The following is a 21,352-nucleotide window of genomic DNA, read 5'->3' as shown; positions in this document are numbered from 1 at the left end:
CGCGGGCCCGGGGCGGGGCCCAGCGGTGACATTGAGCGGAGCCCGGCGGGGCCGAAGCAGCGCCATGTGGGGCCGCGCCGGTGAGTGGGGGAGGCTGGGAGTGAGCGGGGCCCAGGGCCCGGCCGGCGCTGCCGCCGCTGCTGCGCCTCCGCCCCGGGACAGCGAGGGGCCGGGCTGGCGTTCCGAACAGCGCCAGGAGTGGGTCTGCGCCTCGTGTTCTCTAAAGAGCTTGAAAAGGGTCCGGTTCCCTTATGGGTGTCGCCCTTAAATGTAACTTGCTGTTCTTTCAGAGCGAGAGTGTGTTATACCTCGAAAGTAAAGGGCCTTAAGAGAGACGCCTTCGGACAGTATAACGAAGGAAAAAAAGAGCTCATATTTTAAAAAATGTCCTTTTTGCCTTTCTGAGTTAGTTTGGTTTGGGTTTTTTTCCAGAACTTTTTCATTTTATTAATTCATTAGAGCCGCCTTCTTTAAAGTATGTGTTCGTATATGAGGTGCCCTGGCCTTTTCTAATGCACTACACAGTAGTTACCTCACAGTGCTAAAGATTCGGTCTTTTTGACTTGATTCTGCCCATGCTTTTGGGATGTGACAAGATTGGTAGAATGCTGGTGTGCAGTCCTTGAAGTAGCACCATCCAAAGTGTATCTGAAGCATATGTTCAGATGAGTTCCTGGAAACTGTGATGTGTAATGTGTTTTAGAAATTGCTGGTAGGACATTATCTTGCATACTTGTATTTTTTTCCTAAAGGAATTTAATTGCATTCACATTTTTCTGCATAGGACTACTGAGCAAGTTCAAGGCGCACCTTATAAACAAGTTTTAATTTCTTTAGAAGGCTGTTACAATTAAACCTGGTACTTCTTATCTGCATTTGTACTATTGCTTTTCTTTTTTTCCTTTTGTGTTAAAAAAAAACAAAACACAAATGCTTCCATTGAAAAGCTGGTTCCCACTTGCAACTGCTCTGAGTTAAATTTGGCCTCTGCTTCATCTGCTTTCTCTTCCAGATAGGGCTGTTAAACTGCTGGGAAGAAATATTCCCTCAGTTCTGAGGATGACTGAGGGAGTGGACCCAAAGATAAGCAGAAGGCTGTGCATTAAACCCCAGCAAGACCGTCAGTCAAAGAGTAAGAGCCTTTGATAAAGTTATGGAATGTTTCATGCCATGCAATACTTGCATATCCATCCTGCAATCATCTGAACAGGAATTTGGCTGACAGAGATGCTCTTATCCTTGATTTTGTGGGAGTTCTGGTCTCTAGACTGAAAAATGGAGCATTAAATTTGGTAAAGTCTTGTTTTCTAACAAAAAGCCAGGGGTCAATATTTCCACTTGTGACGATCACACAGCTTTCACTTTGTAGCAGATCACCAGGACCTTATCTAGTGTACACTCCTGTACACTCCTACACTGAGGCTCCTTAGCTCTGCTCTGGAACTGCCTGTTCAGCCCCACTGTAAACTATTCATGTTTAGGAATGTTGTGTGAGCTAAAAGACTTTTGCAGTTTTTCAGAGTGCAGCCAGCTCCAACTGTTCCAAAAACTGAACGTGCCCTGCAGGGCAGAGTCTGAGTTGTTCATGTTTAAGGGTGGAGCTGGTCAGGGAAAGCTCGGGCCATGAAACATTTTTTCCCTATATATGGGACAGTTCCTGTGCTCTCTGTATCACAGGTTCCTCATGGCCCACCCATGCAGGAGAAAAGGAGCACACAGATGGGTAGCGTTTAGCACGACTCTGTGTTAAAAACATGAATCAGCTGTACTGGGTAGGACAGAAGGTATCCTTAAAAGTGTGATGTCTCCAGCAGGGGCCAGTAAAGGAAGTTCCTTACGTTTTTGTGAAGTAGGAATAGTGACCTACAGCAAGAACCTAAGGAAGAGAATAGGAAGAGGGTTCCTCTAGACCACTGCCCCAGAGGTGGCATCTTGGTGTTCAATAGTCCTTACCGGAGTTTTTCTTTTTTTCCCCCACAAAATTGCCCAGTTTATTGAAGCTGGATATATTTTAGCATCCACATTCTCTAAGGATGTGGATGGTAAAAATCTCTAAGAATTTGTTCTCTAAGAAGAAATTCCTCAGCTACAGTCTTGGTTTTTTTTAACCTGATGTGCACTTTTTTACAATTTGATTTTCCTTCATTCAGTACCCCTTCCAAACCAAGACCTCATTATAACCCACACTCCCAAGGTCTCTTACAATGCCCAGCTGGGCTGAAGAGAGTTTCAGTCACTGTTTTTTCCAGGCCAAAGGGTCTCAGTCACTGTTTCTTACCCAGTGGCCATTCCATACCTGTGGCTGTCCTTGCCAGTGTTCTCTGTGCCTGTTCTATTTCAGCTCCCTCTGAGTATTTCCCATGATTTTCAAAAGGCTGGAGTCACAGTTTTACACAGGGGCACAGTAATGCTGTTGTGTTTGTCCCAGTTCCTGATCACTGACAGTTAACACTTTTTTCCTTTCTGTTACTTGCCAAAACCACTGAAACCCCGAGGCCTTGCTCAGGCCTAGGTAATGATTAATAAGCGAGGGCAGAGTCTGTCATTTATGTGTGAACTGGAATTGCTTCCTATTTATGGACAAGGAAGTTGTCAGGCCAATTCATTGACTCTGGGTTCTGAAGCCCCACGGCATTTTGGGCTCAGCCCTCTTCTTTCTGTTTTTGAATAACCTGGCATTGTCAGCAAACTGTATCCACCCCACTTCCTAGACAACTTATCCATGAGGGAGAACATGGCCATACACAATACTGCCTGCTGTTTAAAAGGAAAAAACTGTCTATCTTTGAACTTTGTTTCTTAGATTGCAATGGTATGTTATATATGAAAAGCTTCCTGTTACATAATGAATATTTTGTATATGGAGTTTGAAAGACTGATCTGAAAATTATGTGTCCAATCTTTGCCTATAGTCATCTGTTTATTTATGCATTCAGATAAGATAAAATCTTACACTGCCTGGAAAAGTTAACATTCTGTTATGTTATATTGGCTTTTATTGTTACTGTGCAGCATGTTGGCTTTTCTATAGCTGTTCCATTTGATTTCTTTTTTTTGTAGCCTTATTTAAATAAAATAGAAAGACAGCACCTTAACAAGCTTAAATAGTGGAGCATATCTCTTCTGCATATTTAGACCTGCAGATGCTGAGGTTTTAGAAAGGGTTTAGCTTTCCTTACATGCCTTCATATATTTAACCCATATTTACACATTTGTTAATCTGTGATACACTTTCCATTCTCTAACCACCCCTAGCAATCACATGTAGAGTTCTGCCTTGCTCACCCCAACTGGTTTTGTTACAGCTCTGACCATCCAGCCTCTCTGACTGTTGTTTCTGGTGGTGTTTTGTTGTTTGTCTTTGTTTGTGTGGTTTTCTTGTTGGGGTTTTTTAGGTCGATCTGCTTCGGGGGTGCCTGGATACAAGCCTACAGACTGGGAGAGAAAGTTTTTGTTGTGGGCAGGCCACTACAAAAAGCCAGAGGATATACCAGAGATTGTCTCGTAAGTGTTGCCTTTGAAGCTGTAAAAGATACTTTGTCTATGCAGAAATAAGTTACTCGAATGCAGCTCCAGAGTGACTTTTCTAAAAAGGAATGGGTTTGCACAGCTGAAAAACCTTACCCTGCTGTGTTTGGTTTATCATCCTTGTAGATGAAATGACGTCAGCAATTCTCTTGTGCTAAGAAAATGTATCCCTCTTGATTTTTTATTTTTTTTGCAAAGGGTTGACCAGCCATTTATCAGTTGTTTCATTAAAAAAAACCTCAGAACAGTTCATTTTCACTCTTCCCTCACGATTAGAAAGCTTTTTGCAAACATTAGTGTGAGCTTTTTCTAGTGTTTTTCATTATATGTCAGTCTTTAGCTATAAAATAACTGCAACTCACGTAAACTGTTTTTTAATGAATGCCTAACGGGCATGGGCCAACCTCCTTTACTGTTGGAATTTAAACTAACAAACAGTGTCAAGGCTCCTTAACTATATATAGTCAAAATTTCCCTGTTGCTGCTGAGTCAAAATATCAAATGTGAAAAAAAATTGTCCAGTGTGAAAAGTAGAAAATAAAACTGAATGTTCTGGTTTGCACACCAAAAATAAAGATCAAACTTGCCAACAATATACAATTATTAGTTAAAAAAACACTCCTATAGGTAGTATAGTTATCTTTTAAGACATGCTCATAATGCTTTTAAATACATACATTTATTTAAATTAAAAAGAAACAGTAAATCTTGCACTACTTGAGTAAGAAAATGATGTAGCTGCCCTCTTAAATATTTTCTGTTTGTCTGGATGCACAGCATGGGAATTGAAAAGCCACCCCTGTATTTAAATGTATCACAATAAATTTTGTTAGAAGTGGAATCTTTCCATTTTGTACTGAACCGTTTTTGTTAAAATTACATTTGAAATACATACAGGAGTAAATTATTAAAACTTGCTATCACTTCATATATTTTTGCATATCAAATATGTGTAATGAATGTTTTTAAGAAAACAGAGTTAGCAGAGTGAGTGATTTCAGTAGTTTATTGAAAGGACAAACCAACTTCTGATAAAAGCTGACCATTTTTGCAAGTGCATAGGGAATTATTTTTATTTAGACAAATAATTCAGCCAAATCTGAGAAGACAATTGAGAACTATAAAAGCACAAAAACTTTTTTCCCATTCTGAGATTAATTAATTAATCTGAGATTAATTGTTGGGTTGTAAGGGCTTGTGATGTAAATCAGTAATCTTGTAAAATGTAGTGAAGCAACCTATTTATTAAACAAATGTTAAACTTAGCCACTGAACTGATTTAAAATGCAAGTTGTGTTTAGATATCTACCTTTTGCTCTTGTAAATTCTTAACACATCTAACGTATTTCCAAAATTAACTAGCAAACTTTTTTAAATCCTACTACTGTGCATTTCAGCTTAATTGCAGCCTGCACTCAAGGCTTTCACTGCAGATAATTAGCAGAAGCAAATAACCTGGATGCTAAAATTAACCATTAGTTTCATTGTAGATGGATGTGTTTGTTCCCTATGATCAGAAATCTTGTACTCAAATCAGTACTCTGAAAGAACAAGAACAAAACTTCTCAGCTCTCAGGTCCTGTGTGATTTACCATGCTGAACTACCATGGATCCTGAAGTATCTTTTTTTTTTTTTTTTGTAAGGGTCAAAATGTAATAACAGATTCCATATTCACTCATGTTTATGTACAGTAATAATTTCCAAGTTCCATTAAATTCATTCTCCATGTTAGCTTTGGGGTATAATTAACCTCGTTTGATGCATTTATTCTTTTCATTACACAAGGTTGGTGCTTTTCCAGTCTTCTGGAATTTTGTCACGTGCCAAATATAATCGGTGAGATTCAGACCTCCTTGAGAAGGGAGTTATCTGCCCTAAATTCTGAAAGGATAGTTAAATATACAGGGTGTAAGTCTTTGGTTATTGTGGAAAGCACTTCTAAAAAGCATTAATGCTTCACTGGCCCATCTTGCATTGTTCTCTCCAACACAGACTTAAAACCTGCTGTAACCAAGATGTCATTTGGGTAGAATTATCTTCAGAGGTTAACTCAAAAGAAATGATATTTTGTTTTAACTCTTCACATGTACAGCTGGAAGGTGTTAGTAACTGCTACTCTCCTACTGGAAGACTTCTGGTTTTTAAAAGATAACAGCAGTGTAGGCAATGGGTTCCCTAAAAGGGTGGTATAACTGCTGGTGTGGTTAGCTAAGCCCCCTGGAATTAAAAAAAAATAATTTAGAGTTCCTCTGTCCAAAGCTGATGTTGGAAAGCTTATGATGCTCCATGCCTCTTTAGTTTCTCAGGAAAGCATATCTCTTTAAGCTATTTATTCCAGCAGGAGTGGGGACCATTGGTCTTTTACAAAAGTCCTCTTCAGAACTTCTGAGTGTTGCATTCAGCAGCCTGTGGGTCACTTACTGCACTTTCAAGTCCTGTAGCAGAGGAAGCACCTTACTGGAAAGTAAGACTGCATCATAAATGAAGCCTTTTTGACATTCAGGCAGAAGAAATTGCAAAGCTGTGCTAATGCTTCCCTCTGCTCAAGAAACTCTTAACTGTTAAAATGCCATATTTTGGGTTTTACCAGACTTCTGCTATTGAGAGAAAAATGTGTGTTTTACTGTGTTAAATATATCACAGTTATAATACGGATGAGTTCTCACTGACTTTGCAGATATTGGATGGTAGTGAGCACAGAGGGAGCTGACAGTAAGAAAAGTATTGTATTAGGAAAACCAGCCCTCTCTTTTTCCTGTTCATTCCACAATGAACATACACACTTAAATCCTGCATCCTTCCTCCTCTGCATTGCAGTCAAGTGGTCTGCAGTGTTTTAACAATTGGGTAACCAAAATTTAAAAAGTTTGGTTTGCTTCCAGCTTTGAGAGGAATGTCTTTGCTACCAACTATCTCCCAAGGTACTCAAGGATCAACGCCTTTGCTGTTCTTGTAAAACTTTTTTGTGACAAGAGCCAAGTGCTGTTAACATTACACAAAACTGCCAAGACAGAGAAATTAAATAATTTACCAAGTTTTATGTTTGGCTCTCTGATAATGAGTCTGTTCTTTTATTCTTTCTTTAGGCTTGAGACAGTGAGAGCAGCAAAGAGCACCCTGCGTGTGAGGTTCAGCTATGTCATGATTGCCTTGACAATAGTGGGATGCATCACCATGGTGATCAGAGGGAAGCAGGTAAGCACAGAATTTGGGCTGATTCGGGCAAATAAATCTTCATATAAACTTCTTCATTACTCTGTGGATTTTTAGTACTGTCTTGCTTTGGGGGTTTGGTATTTTTGTCATTTTATCACTGAACAAAATTTTAACAAGTCTTCCTGGTTCCCCAGAAGTGACCCTCGTTGACTAATTCCCACCAGAAAAGGATGATGTCATCGTTAGGATGCTTCTTTTAAAAAACAAACAAAAAACCCCTGAGCTTAAAGTATCTGCATGGCAGAAGAACCTTATTTGTTATGCTGCCTTTCTTCTGATGACAATGTTCAAGTCTGGTTCCTGTGGACTACTGTGTTCTAGAGAAACCTTAAAAATAGTGACAGTCAACCCCAGCACTGAGAGTTACTGAGTGTTTTACCTGGCATTTCTGTCAGGATTTGTCTATTACAATGAAAAGGATGCAGCACTCTGAAATGAAACAGTGGAAGGATTTTTCCTGGCTTTAACAGCAGAGATCAAACACTGATGATTCCCAGAGCATTTTCCTCTGTACTGAGTAGTATGGATGCAAATACCAGGAAGAGAGGACAGCTATTTTGGAATCCTCGTTTTCAAAGCAGCTGGAATTATTTATGTTTCCTGAGATGAGCTCAATTGACCAGAGAATGGTGCTAATAATGCTAAGGTTGCAAGTTTGATCCCCCAGTGGGCCATTCACTGAAGAGCTGGAATTGATAATCCGTGTGGTCCCTTCCATCTCAAAATATTCTGTGGTCTGTGATTATGTTTAACTTTTGATTTGTTTCTAGTACTTCTGTCTTCTGAAAATCAGATCAGTATTAAATACTGACCAGAAGCACAGAATGTACCTGCTAGTGCCTTGAGAAAAGGGTTTAATTTATTCCCAGAGAAGTAATTACTTTCAGCCAAAATAATCTCTCAGTATTTTATTTTAACCCTCTTGGACTTCTGGCATTAAAGCTGACAGAACTGTGCCTTGGTAAGGATAAGTCCGGTATTTTGTAAGTTATTGATTCAAGTTTCAACTCCATGGTCCTTCAGGTGATAACTGATGATCCTATTGCATTGCAGGCTATGAAAAGACATGAATCTCTTACATCCATAAATTTGGAGAAGAAAGCCCAGTTGAGAGCGGAAGGTGCATCTTCTAAACCATAGAAGAAATGAAGAAATCAAGGACTGGGATAGAAAAGCAAAGTCCTTTTCAGTACTGAGAGGAGGATATCATCACATCTTTTCTTTGTCAGAGTGTATCTTAGTTCTGTACACTCATGTTCAAGAAAGAATTATTGTTGTCCTGCGTTCAATAAAACCATAAATACCTATCATCTTCTCCTAATAACTGCTCCTTTCTTCCAAACTCTTTTCTTCATGGTTAGTGGGATAGGACACAAGAGCACAGTAATTGTCTCCCATGTGCTGTGCACCAGACTAAGCATTTTTAAAGTACTGCAGGACCTGTACCTGCGTTCTTGGTAACAATCCCCTCCATCAAGTCTCATGTTCTTACTTACCACTTACAGGAAGGTAACTGTAACACAAAAGAACAATCTATTTGGTTTCCACTTGTACATCCATGCTTGTACAAACAAAATACCTTCACTAGCCAGTCACCACTATCACTGACTATTCCAGGTTTCCTCAGCAAGAATGGAACTGAATCTATTTAGTATTGGTACTGGCTACTTCAAAGAATCCACACGTTCTTCTCTGTGCCAGATAGAACAATTATTAAGGGAGCCCTTGAGCCAAAACTTACTGTCTGACTTTCGTCTAGGTCCTGTTATTCTGTCTGCATTTGTTTAAGTGAGGGATAACTTCCTGTGAAGAACTATCTGCCTTCAAGGAAATGAGGAAGGAGATGAAGAGTGAAATAGGATTCCAGAGAGCCACGGTGCTGCAGCTGACACCTAAGAGTGGTCCCAGCACAGCTGGCAGTGAGATGAGAGAACATCCCAGCTGAGGGAACAGAGATGACTATTTTGAGGAATACTGAGCAACAGCTTCAACCTGTACTGTCAGATTTACTATTCAGAAGCACACGAACATGAGAAAGACAATCAGGCATCCCTGCTCTCTGCTAAGCTCTTCCTTGATGAATCTCACTTAGATTTATATGTATTTTGCTCTTTTAAATGGTTGTCTGTAGTTTCATCATACTAGGTCCACCTAGAGATCACCTGCCTCAAGACTGCTATTTCTGACATTGAGCCCAGTCACACACTATTCATGCTGAAGAGCACACAGCAACCAGAAATATTTTCTTTCTTCCTTTCAGTTCATTTGGAAGGAAATGTAGATTGGAAGTGTCAGGAACTGCTCAAAACTGTTACTGCCCAGGACTGTCCTGCTGACACCAAAAGCACAAGAGACATACCAGCTTAACAAAAGTAGTTTGTGAACTTTCTCAAAGTGAGAGGGAGATTATTTTTCTTGTACCCCTAAAAATTAGCAGTACTGCTGAATAATCAAAAGCCCTACAAAACACAAGGCAAATCTTGACTAGCTGCTACATTTCTGGGTACTGCAGTGGGATGTAACCCATCAGACAAGCTGTGCAGCCAATTCCACCACAGAAGTCCAACATCGTATCAGGTACAATGACCTGTCATCAGATTCTCTGGGTCTGTCACTGTCAGATGACACTGTACACTGTCAATCAAGCAGACCCGGATTGCAAAGATTCATCCACTTAATTAGCACTGAATGCAAGCCATGTTTAATTTCACTGCAGGTATGTGAACAGATTTTCCATGACAATTCTGGTTTTTTGCCACAGCAGTAGGCACACAGGTGGGAACCAAAACAAAATCTTGCCCAATTACATGTCTGTGGTCATGTATGCACTAAATGACACCAAAAAAGAAAATGTGCATTTGACAGCATTTCATGTTTCTGTGAAGAAAAACTTGTGATTTAGGCTTGGTGATGGCAAAGCTTAAAATTTTGCATCTCAAAAATACCACCCTTTCAATACACACCTCTGAATGCACTCTGTGAACAGAACTAGCAGGTACCTCTCCTAGTTTTGGAAACAAACCTAGTTGGATTCATCCAGCTGGTAAAGTACTTCAAATAAAAATATGTAAAACATCACTCTGAAAGCAGTTCAGAGCAGCAACAGTCAACAGTCACCAGTTTTTCATTTTACTTAATTTGCTATAAGCTTTATGGCCATTTACTCAAAAAGTGAAGTCTGGTCCAGTGGTTTGACAAAAGCTCCACATATCCTTCTGTCACCTTGGTATCTGCATCATTTCAGAATCTGCCATAGAGACTCTGCATCACTGCTCAACTTTGTGTTTTCTTTCAGCTTCTACATAGGCTCGAGTCTCAAACCAAAGCCCAAGACAATGGGCTTTGTGTGGTCTCCAGCTTGCTCCCAACCACTGTATTGTTTTCTTTGCAAATAGTTGGGTATTATAAAATGATGTAAATTTTTCTCAGTGAGGCAGTGAAAGGAACCACCTCTTTCCTGGTGTGATGGCTTCCAAGAAGCACTTCTAAACACAGACATTAGTTACAAAACCCTCTGGCCACATTTCTGGCCAAAGCAGCCAGTCCAGCTGACCGGAGAACTTAACGTCCCTCAGACCACTGAGGGCTCACAGCTTCAGCCCAAAGCCTTTCAACAGTGCACGATGGAAGGAACATATTAAGTCTTAGTTGGTACCTCATTTTCTTTCTCCCCTTTGGCTTGGTCTGTAACACCATTCCCATTTATCCAGAACAGTCCAGTTTATCAATCCTATACCATGTGCCTTATTGCTGTACCTGGTCGAGAGGCAACTGAAAATCCTAATGCAGCAACCACCTGACAACTCCAACACTGCCTCAGTGGAACCTGCAGGAGCCACAGCAGGACACGGCCATAGCAGTACACAAAGAGGTCTGGCTTACTTTTCTAATAAGATTCAGGCACCTGAAGACGACCTTCAAGTCTAAAATTGCCATGGGAGAGTACCAATGGTGTGTTGTGCCAATTTCCACAAGCAAAAAAAAAAAAAATCATACCAGAAGAGATGGGGATTTACTTTGAGCTGGCATAGACATCAAAGAGCACAGAGGAAAGACAGCTGTTCTGTAAGTCCCCAGAGAAGCAGAGAAGTGTATTAACTGGAGCACTGTCACATGTATGACCATGTGGTACAATCTAGTTCTTCAAGTCTTGGGTGCTAACAGAAAAAAAAAAAAGCAGGTCCAAGAGCATGTAGGTCCAGGGTCATTGTCTTCCTCCCTTCTTTTAACATTAGGCAAAGGGTCTTCAAGCACCCATATTTGGTTGGCATCAAGGAACAAACACAGGAATTTAGGAACAGGCTGAAGTCTCTAGGCAGCAGTTCCCTCAAATGCTTCTGTGATACTTTCCCAGAAGCTGCAAGTGCTGGCCCTGGCTTAGTTACTGAGCTTCCAATGACCTGCTCCATCATCCTTTGTATCCTCCCGAATTCAAGATACTGACTTTGCTTGCCATGTTCCACTGGGAACTTTAACAACAGAAAGAATGAGGGCTCCTGTTTGCTGCCCAAACAAAACCACAGCTTTAACAGGATTACAGATCTGTGTACTGGACTACTAGATAGCAATTCCAGGCAGTCCTGCATTTTCCTTTCTCTAACACCCAGTTTAAAACAGACATCGTTATCATCTCAGTGCAGCACTTCCACCTCATTCTTGATGTTTCAAAAAGAACTCAATAAATTCTCATTACCAGCCTGTGGGGCTTTTGGAAGATGCTCAGATCATATCTCCACAAGCAGACAGAAACCAATGCATGTATTTCAATTTTGAAGAAAATATGAGACACTTTTCTAGCATTACATACTGTCTGACAGAGCCAAGAGAAGAACCCAGAACTCTAACAGCTCCCTCACCTACCCTCTACATGAGATCATGCTGCCTCTTATTTAAACACAAACCAACAATAAATCATTCAAAATACAGCGTGTCCTTCACAAAAGTGGCAGCTGGAGGCATTCTGTGAGACGGTTCCTGTCTGAGCACATCCTTCAGGAGAGCAGAGAACACTGGTTTCAGTGCTTCTAGCAGGGGACATAGCCACACAGAACTGTTAGGAAGCATTGTTCAAGCAATATTATATAATGATCCTCATACTTCCACTGGCACTTTTCCTCCAAAACAGAGTCCTTCATCTGTGGCCGGAATGTTATTTATTAGATGGGTAACGTTACACTACGTGTTTGGCTCTGTTAAAATGCAAGTGGTTTACTTGCCCTTGGCTTGCCAAGTAATTCTGATCAGTTTGTATCAGTGAGCTTTTCCTTTTATAATTCACAAGTTTTATCTCCCTTCTGTACCCATTTAATTTGCAGCTTTTGTTGGAAGTAGATTTTGTTTCTTTTCAACCTATTAATAAGGCTAAGTAAAGCAACGCCAAGAACTGGTTGCTGGAAGATCCTGATGGAAATACACTCAATTAAGCACCGTTTGAAATTACATTGAGACCTATGAGTTAGCCACATTTTAATCCATTTAATGTGTGCCATGTTGATTCTTGTATTGGTGTGGTTTCACTCAAAATATTATGCAGTACCAGTCAAATGCCTTACACAGTCTAAGTATTTAGGACAACAATATTACCTGCATCAACCAGGCCTGTCACTTCAAACAAACATACCAAGTTTAAAGATTTATACTTATCTGCTCTGAATTCACATATCCACGGCAAAAGTAACAAATACTGGCCAGGTTCCTTACACAGGAAGGCACACCAGTCAGCTTAAATGGACTCTTTTTTAATTCACTCATTTAGAGGCAATTGTCATTACTTTCTTGGGGGGGCAGGGGAGGGAAACGCCAATGCACCACATTGTTTTCACTAGCCTGGAAGAGAAAACACTTATATATATAGAGATATAGGTATGTATATGTATATATACACACACACTTTATGCATGTGTGTATATATATGTGTGTGTGTATATATGTATATATACACGCTAGTGTATATATACACAGAATATACATATATGAATATACAGAATATATGCACACACACTTTGCTCAGATTTGTTTACAAAATATGTAGCATTTTTATACCATCCAATAAGAGGTACATGGTTTTAAACAAATCTTATAGAAATGACATGTTATTGGAAATTTACACGTAAAAAAATCCAGCACAAAAAAATCCAAAAGCTAAAACAAGATTTTGCTACTAATCAGTGCTTCTATCACCCTTCAAGAAAAGAGAAACACAGTTATTTATATGTGATGTAAAGGCAACATTGAGGGGTTTTTTTGCTTTTTTAAATTAACCACCAAATTTAACCCCCTAAAATTACAAAGAATTGAAGTCCATTTACAGATCAAGTGCAGTAAACTAAATGTTCCTTCAGCACAAAGCAGCACTAGAGAAAATAACTGGGAGAGGGAAAGTGGAGGCCAACTGGCTTAGCTAGGGAGGCAGCAGGTGGCTTCTGCAGTGGCCACACAGGTCAGAGTCTCCATCCTGAAGGAGAGACAGAAGACTTTATTTAAATAATGGTCACACAGAGCTGATGTTCCAGCCTTTGCCTAGCTTCTTTCAGCAGTATGACAAGTTACTTATGTGTTTTTATAACTCTGTATCCAATGGGCTGGTTTTGCTTTTGCAGTGGCTTATCACTGAGAGGAGTCACGAGGATCTTGAAGACAGTTCTGCCACAAACATTTACCACAGGTACATGACGCTGCAGTAGCCAGTGGCGATTTTGAAATGTTTACACTGGACAAATGTGTGTTCCAAGCATCCAAAATGGCTTGAAAGAACATAGCCCGATGCAGGGGGGGAGCGGACGGCCTAGGGAATCCATTGCGTTCTCCAAAATGGAACTGCCACTTTCAATCAGGTGGCATCTCCCCATCTTTGTGTGAAAAGCTTGGTGTCAATGTCAGCTGAACTCAGTGAGGAGTGGCTGGCCTTTGCATCAGAGGTCTGTGATCCAAGCAGGTTGCAGAGCCAAGAACATGCTGCTAGCAGAAGGGCAGTCTCCAGCTGCGTGCAGCAGCTGCCATGCAGTCAACGATGCCTTACAGATGTCACCTGGAGGAACCATGCGTTCCATGCTAATTCATCTGAAGTCTCATAAACAGCGAAAGGGAGAAGTGAAATGAGAGGGCCAGGTGGATCCAGATGTAATAGTACTAATCTGCAAATGTAGTGTCATTTTAGTTAAATAAGGGCCTTGACCAGGAGGACTATATTCCATCAGGTGAGCTGGAGAGGAAGCTCTTGTCTCGTGAAAATGAAAAGGAGATTTAACACTCCTTGTGCCAAGTTTTACAAATTAAGATTTCTGTATTCAGAAGTTAACTTTTCAGAAGACAAATCTGTTCAAGTCACGCTGTGTAAAAATGTAAAGAGGCAGACAGGAATTTTTCAGCCATAACCAGAATACCAGGGACCAGACTCTGGAGCATGGAGCCAGAAAGGGCTTGATTTTTAAGGAAGGCCCAGTTGGATCATACTGTGCTGGCAAGCAGAAGTGGGGGCAGTTTCTCCATTCTAGAAGCTGTTTTAGAAAGTCATTTCTGGGGAGGTGTTAAGAGTGACCTATTCACAGGTTCTGTTTTTGTGGATGGAGAGGAAAATATTGGGAAGGTATACAAATCTCCACAGTGGTCTGCAATCCAACTTGGGAGCTCAGTGTTGAGACGGGATGGGGCCAGATGTGTTCAGTATTCCTAAGAACCACAAAACATGTCCATTGCAGCTGTTGTTGCAGGGGATAGAGAACTTACTCCATTGTTTGTAACATGTTCCTCATGCCAATAACCCCAGCTGGCACATACAGCAAGGTAGATAGATTGCATGTGAAGGTTTAACGCATCTCTCGCAGCCATCCAAAGAGGCATCCAGGGGAGAACATGAGGGATGAATTCAGCTACGTTCTCAGAAAGGCTGAATGTCTCCCTGGACTGCAGGCACACTCTGCAGCAAATACAAGAGAAAGGCAGCCTTCACTTGGGATGCCAGGAGTGGGTGGGCCAAGTGGAGGAGGGATTACTTTCCTGTAATAGGAACAGGGAATATCTCAAAGTATAGAAAGGTGCCTCAACTCCACGAAGATGATAGTGGAGAGATTCAGAACCTAGAGGAGAAGGGTGATTCTGGCGACCCCTTGCCAAGGAGGGGGCATCCTGCCACGGAGAGCCAAAAGTTTTCCAGACGTATGTAAGAGCATGTGCACAAGGCAAGCGAATGAGCGCAAACAGGGTTATGGAAAACATTGAGAGAATCACTCCACGGGTGGCTTGTGGCTCGACAACAGGATTGGCTAGGTAGAGGAGCACACAGCACAGGGGCACCTCAAAGCTGGAAGCCTTCCATGGGAGCCTCACACTGCTGGAAGATGTACTGTTGCTGATTGATATCCACTTGTGGGGCAATGCTGCTGTCTTCATCCTCTGTTCCAAAGTAGTGCTCAATCAGATCAAAGGCCTTCTGATAAATCTCTTGATTCTCATGGCTCTGCAGGAATTCAATCTTGTCCAGGCCTGTAGAGAAAAGGAGTACAGCTCAGTCAAAGGACATGACCACAATAATTTTCAGTCTGTTCCATGATCCTTCCCCACCTTCAGAAAGAACAGACCCCTCTATCAAGACCTATATCCAACTTGTACTCTCCAGCACCAAGTAAAGACAGTTTGAACTACAGAGATCTCTGTAAATGTGTTATGTGCTTTGTACTTTCTGTTTGCCTTAACCCTCTTACTCAAAAATTAAATTAACAAGCTTGAATGGGTAAGGACAAAGCCTCTAACTCAGAGACTTCTTTTGAAAAGACTTTTAGGACCATGTTTCCTAAAAGTGTGTTCACAGTGCTTTCTTTAGGAGGACTGTAACTACAGAATCACCTATGTGTAAGCTGAAATAGACTTCTGATAATCATCTAGTCCAACCTTCAGCCCATCCCAGCAGTACTAACCAACACCAGATTAGATCTGATGTGTCTGGACAAGTGTTCCAAACTTCCAAGGATGGTGACTCCTCTTCCTAACCTGTATAATATATATGTATACAATGCAGTTAAACCTGGGCAACCAGTTTTTGGGCAGGCATTAAGCACATGGCCAAACTCAAGCCTTGAAGTCAGATACAAAGAAAAATAATACAGCAAGGAATGATGCTATAATGAAAGCCAAATGTTAGCCATTCTAGTAAATCTCTACCACTGGGAATTGTAGTGGTTTTCTCGTTAACATCTTTTACTCTGTATGAATCAAGAAAAGATGATCTGCATGTTCTGTCTCCAATCTATACACAGACAAAGATCATGCAGAAGATGAGGACTCTGGAGACTTATTAAAGAACAGGTTATTTTCAGTAACAGTGATAAGATAATTAACAGAATTAATTGGGCCTGCTGAGACTCCAATGGGTGTGTGACCATTTCTGTATCCCCAGATTTCCCCAGGTGTTTTGCTCATACCATATGCTTCTTCAATAAGAGCGCAGTAAGGATTAATGCCACTGCCGCTGCGTTTGGACTCCTGCTCTCCAAGCCTCAGGATGTTCTCCAGCCCATTCAATGCTACTTGCACAATCTTTGAGTCCATTACTGTAAGGAGGTCGCAGAGTGGTTTGATACATCCCAATTCTACTAAATACCTGAAAAACATCACATGGAACCCAGTAAATTGTCTGCAAAATTATGATTTGTGTAGCCATTTAAGCACTTAGTATGAACGTCAAGCAAATCAAAACAATCAGAAAAAGTATCAACTTGACTAGAAAAATTACAGACAACTGTCTCTATCTAGTCAATTCTGCTGAAACAATGAAAATAATTATATAACCCTTTCTCTGACTCACTCTCTCTATATAGTTATGAAATAATAATTTGGTTTTTGTACCATAATCTATATTTCTGTAATGGTAACTTATAAATATTTTCTATAAAGGGCAATTATATTAATTTAACATGCTTGTAAAATCTCTTTTTTAATTTTATACAAAACTGCATATAAGCATAATGTACTGGTATAAGGTAAACAGGAGAAACAATGCACGTGATTTAGTCAGGGGCTGAGCTATTCCTCTCCAGACTATTACTGCACTGTTATACTTTACACCCCTCAGAAGTTGGTTTAAAAGCTGCATTTAAATTTTTTCAAATAAGACAAATGGTTCAATTATGTAACTAAGTATTACAGCTGAAATACTTTCATGATTTCTCCGTGAAGGAATGAAAGGCTCATTCATAACAAGGACACGGTCTCTCTAGATACAGCACTGAAAGCATACTGGAAGCATTTTCAGTTTCTAGGCTGATAGTTTGTTTTTTTGCACAAACACCAACACTCTTGCATTGAAAGATTTAAACTATTTCATACTTGATCTGTTCGGCAGAGCCTCCTGATGTTGCATTTGTGATTGCCCAAGCAGCTTCCTTCCTTGTCCGAAACTCAGCCGTTTGCAAAATATTTATAAGAGCTGGGAAGATATGGGCATCTATGACCGTCTGCAAAAACAAATGACATGGCAGGGTCATAATAAAAATTAGAAATACCTTCTTTGTCCCCAAGTTAGTTAATGTTCACACCTAGAATAACACATTAAACAATGAAATATCACTTTATCAAACATCAAAACTGATAAATCAGTTTTCAGCTTTACACTCGAAACCTCAGTTATTGCTGTGGTCTGGTCTTATTTTAAATTAATTCAAAACATATTCAGACTCAAATGACTGCCATATCTAATGAGTTACTTAATCATACCCTGACAGCAAAAGAATGCCATACTTCCCATTATTTTTCCAGGCAGTAAACCCGTCAGCTATTAAGTCAGTAAGCCACTAAGTCATTAAGATCCCCTAAACTTCATAGGCCTGTGTGCCATAATACATTTCCAGCGGGCGAGATAACAGAGCAAAGTTGTTCATGTAAGAACAACTCAAAACAAACAACCACCTGGTGAAAAGACAAAGCTCTGATGTTTGGCAGTACCAGTTCTCTGCTTAGCTCAACAAAGTGATAGAAGCCAAATGAGTACTTGGGCAGCAACTTTAGGTTTCTGGTAACTCCTTCTTGAAAACAGCCTTTTGCAATAAGACAAAAATTTAACCAGTTTTGTTGCACACCTATGACAAGGATTTGAAACACTTTGAAAAGGATCCTTCAAACAAGAAAGATCTTGGGATTACTTTTTTAATCTAGCGCTTTACAGGTATAAATCATCACAGAAATAACAACGGGAAATCCAAAGAAAGCCAGAAAGATCTTTTTCACAGAGCTCTGTAGAAGAAAACAGATTGCATATAGTAAAAAGCTACAGTCAATTCACAGTGTGAATAGCTAACCTGGTAAAAATAAAACAATTGTTTGATATTTCTTTTATCCTTCCTGTTTGTGTGGAAGCACACTGCCTCTGCTTCGTAAATCCATACAGCCTATCAGTTGTACCAACAGGCCCACGAACACTGACTGTCTCCTATGTCAAAGAATCCACACTTGATACAGCAATCTGGGGTCCTCAAGAAAAACTATTACTTCCTTCATGCTATGTTGTATTACATTTGTACATTGCTAAGAATATTTGAAGAAGTATTCTTAACTGAAATTTTAGAGCATGACTGCTGAAAGTGATAGGTCAAACAGGAGCCAGCTATTTTTAAAAATAGAAGAAGATAAAATAAAGTATCTTAAAAAGAGAAGCATTTTACCCCCTCACATATTTTACTGCAAAAACCGCCAATTAATTTATGAAATTATCACTGTAAGGGTATGTGGAACATGAGAGGGGGTCTGCTTCATTAAGGCTATCAGATAAAAGACCTTTCCAGCTCAAAGGCAAATACAAATAACAGGAAAGTAATAAATAAAACACACAGTGGCACAAACCTGATAGACCAGGGATAAGGAAACAATCAGAAAGAAGAAAAGCTTCCAGTCACTAATTAATAGGTCATTAAGAAACTACCGGCAGAGAGACAGCCTAGACTTTGCAACTGATGACAGGGACAAGTACAAGTGTGCAAAACTTAACAACAGACCTTTTCTTAACTATTTTACCATTCTCTCTATCCCACCTGAACACTGTAAGGATTAGGTGCCAGCAACCAAGCACAACTCCCTTTGGGCCAGGAATTGGGCCAGACCTCAGGAGAGCCCCTTGTGTCTGTGGGACCAGCAGCTAGAGTGGGTGGGCAGGTGTCTCAGCAGCTCAAAAGGCCATGAAATCGGGCCCCATGAAACATGAATCTGGGGTCAGCAACTGGTATCAGGCCTTGGATGAAAGGGCCCCTGCAACTGGAGCAGGTGAAAGTCTCAGCATCAACCACCAGAGCAAGATCACAGCCCATAGGGCCCCATGTGCCTGGATGCCAGCTACTAGAGGGACTGGAGCAAAGTTTAATGAAGGTGCCAGCACCTCAGCTGCAATGGGTCTGCGTGTCACAGGACCCATATGCCTGGGCACCTGCTATGTATGGTGGGGGAATTTATGTTATCCCCAAAAGTTGTGGTGGCTGTGGAAGATCACAGTGTACTTAGATTGCTGGCAAACTGACTGGGAGGCCCAGGATCCAGGCATGGACAGAGGGTTTGTGCTGATATTCAGTGGGTCTGCAAGCATGGAGATGCCCAAGACAAACGTGTGCATCTGTTTGCCATTGAGGATCAGGCTGAACCAGCCCGTGAGTAGAACCAAAGCATGGGGAATTAAGAGAGCTCCTGATGCAGCCATGGACAGCAGCTGAGCAAAGAGCCCACACTGGTAACTTGAGATATCTGTGACTGTGCACCTAGAATGAGAGCATGTTTTCACCAGTGAACTTCAGTGCTCATCAGATGGAGAGGAGAAAGGGGACTTGTCAGTCTACACTTTGCTTTATGTGAGTCCAGAGAATTCTATACAATGGTGTCATTCAGGTAGAAGCCCTGAGAAGAACAATGTGTTACAGGACGTCAAGCACTGCCTACTGAAGATCCTGATACGGATCTAGAATAGGGATATTTGAGGGCATAAGGATTTTATTATTGTGGCAAAAAACAAGTAAAAAAAAAATCTCATTATCACTTCTTAAATCCTCTCCCCAAAAAAATCCTTTAACAGGAGATTCATTTTCTTAGGAAGTGTCTTCTTAAACTAACTTCTATAATAAGTACTAAAATTAGAGTATGTTACACGATAGCGTGCAACTAAATCAGCACACCTTACCTGACAGGCAGTAACTAACACTCCAGTCTTCTTACTGCCAAAAGAAAATGTTACCTTAAAATGTTTCAACTTAACACTTGTAAAATAGTAGGCCAATACCAGAATAAAGGGAACTAGCAACAGGAGGGCAATTAAGTGGGAGAAACACAAAAGATAGTTACTGGTTTTCTTCTGGCTTAATCAGTTTTGAACTCTTTGCTTCAGTGCTTGGATGCTTCAGTTCAGTGAGTAAAATTACTCTCTTCAGTTCAGTGAGTAAAATTACTCTTAAGAGTGGAGAAATACACATTTAAACCTCCTCAGAAAGAACCAAAATCCAGATCGTACATCTCTCGGCTGAGTACTCCTACTTCTACTGTATAAAAAGATTATGGGGACCTTGCTTTGTTTCTGCTCTACAATGAAGTTGGCTACCTTTACCCAAGCAGAACAGGTTAAAGCACCACAATGAATCACAGCCTCTCATAAGGCACTTCTCTGAAAGACACTGACTCAAGAGAGATGATAAGCAGTCAGTGTATTTTTATGTTTTCTAGTGCCTGACAGGCAACATAAGCGTTGCCACCTCACCCTTGCATGAGTCTTAGTGAAAGGTTCTCAACTATCCTTCTAAAATACAGCCAAGCTTTTCCACTAGCACTCTTCTAACAGTTGGAACTCCCAGAGCTCAGATTTAAGAAAAAAAAAAAATACACTAACTAGGTCAGAAAATGGTCTGCTTTAACCTTAATATCTTCACTAGATTTCAAAAGTCTAGTTAAACTCAGCAGGGGCGGAAACAATAAATAGCAATACAGAGTAAGTGCTAGGCAGCATCTATTATTTACACCCTATGACTTGCAGCCTGCCCACAGCAGTTACTCTTGAAAGCACACTAGAATGCCTAAGGATTCCCATCTCTATGGTATTTTATGTGGGAACAACAGTTACTGTGGAAACAGGTCATGTCTCCCTTTCAGGTAAACTTCTTTTAAGTGATGAAATAGTAAATACTAAAACAGAATTTGATTTTGTTTGGTTGGGGTTTTGTGGGGTTTTTTGTTTGGTTTTTTGTGGGGTTTTGGGTATTTTTTGGGTTTTTTTGTTTTTTTTAAAAGAAAAGCAAACCTTGGGCAGAGCAAAACCCTAAAGAACTGTAGCAGGATGAGGCACTTAAAATTTCTAAGGATTTAGATTGGCTTAATTCAAATTACTTTACTTTTTTATACTGTGTGTGCCTGACATGAAGTGTGCTGAAGTCCAAAGAAGTGTAGTTTGAAAGCTATGCTCAAGATGAGCATAGCTTTCAAACAAAAAGAACAGATCCAAGGTATTTCAGTTCAACAAGAACTTGAAAAACATGAAAGAAATAAAAAGGTTTTAGGCTGCTACTACTAGGCACCTAGGTGCTATCTACAAAATACATTAGAAATGTCTTTTTTGTACAATAGGTAACCCAAAGCCCATTCTTTAATACATTA

The 21,352-nt window shown here is 40.4% G+C and overlaps 2 protein-coding genes across 2 annotated transcripts in view; one reads left to right on the top strand and one right to left on the bottom strand.

Annotated features, from left to right (window-relative positions):
- The first annotated feature begins 6 nt into the window (after nt 1–6).
- Nucleotides 7–8,053, top strand: FAM162A (family with sequence similarity 162 member A). The gene is made up of 5 exons (XM_015631198.3): nt 7–80; nt 1,013–1,132; nt 3,396–3,504; nt 6,616–6,724; nt 7,799–8,053. The coding sequence occupies exons 1-5, from the start codon at nt 65–67 to the stop codon at nt 7,883–7,885; spliced, it is 441 nt and encodes a 146-aa protein (XP_015486684.1). The 5' UTR covers nt 7–64; the 3' UTR covers nt 7,886–8,053.
- The window catches only part of KPNA1 (karyopherin subunit alpha 1), a 55,758-nt gene continuing 42,044 nt past the window's right edge, over nt 7,639–21,352 (bottom strand). The window contains exons 12-14 of the mRNA XM_015631187.3: nt 17,066–17,193; nt 16,162–16,340; nt 7,639–15,226 (exon numbers count right to left, since the gene is read on the bottom strand). Coding sequence (XP_015486673.1) covers nt 15,039–15,226; nt 16,162–16,340; nt 17,066–17,193 — 495 coding nt within the window. The 3' untranslated portion in view covers nt 7,639–15,038. The remainder of the gene's footprint in view (nt 15,227–16,161; nt 16,341–17,065; nt 17,194–21,352) is intronic.

This window comes from Parus major, chromosome 1 (genome assembly GCF_001522545.3).
Source record: "Parus major isolate Abel chromosome 1, Parus_major1.1, whole genome shotgun sequence".
NCBI lineage: Eukaryota > Metazoa > Chordata > Aves > Passeriformes > Paridae > Parus > Parus major.
The sequence above is the reverse complement of the archived record's forward strand: the minus strand, read 5'-3'. Positions and strand labels throughout refer to the sequence as shown.

Excerpts from the sequence above, each read along its gene's own strand:
- FAM162A (XM_015631198.3), top strand. Across the intron at positions 1,133-3,395 it reads GCAAGACCGTCAGTCAAAGA|GTCGATCTGCTTCGGGGGTG; the intron begins GTAAGAGCCTTT and ends GGGGTTTTTTAG. Across the intron at positions 6,725-7,798 it reads TGGTGATCAGAGGGAAGCAG|GCTATGAAAAGACATGAATC; the intron begins GTAAGCACAGAA and ends ATTGCATTGCAG.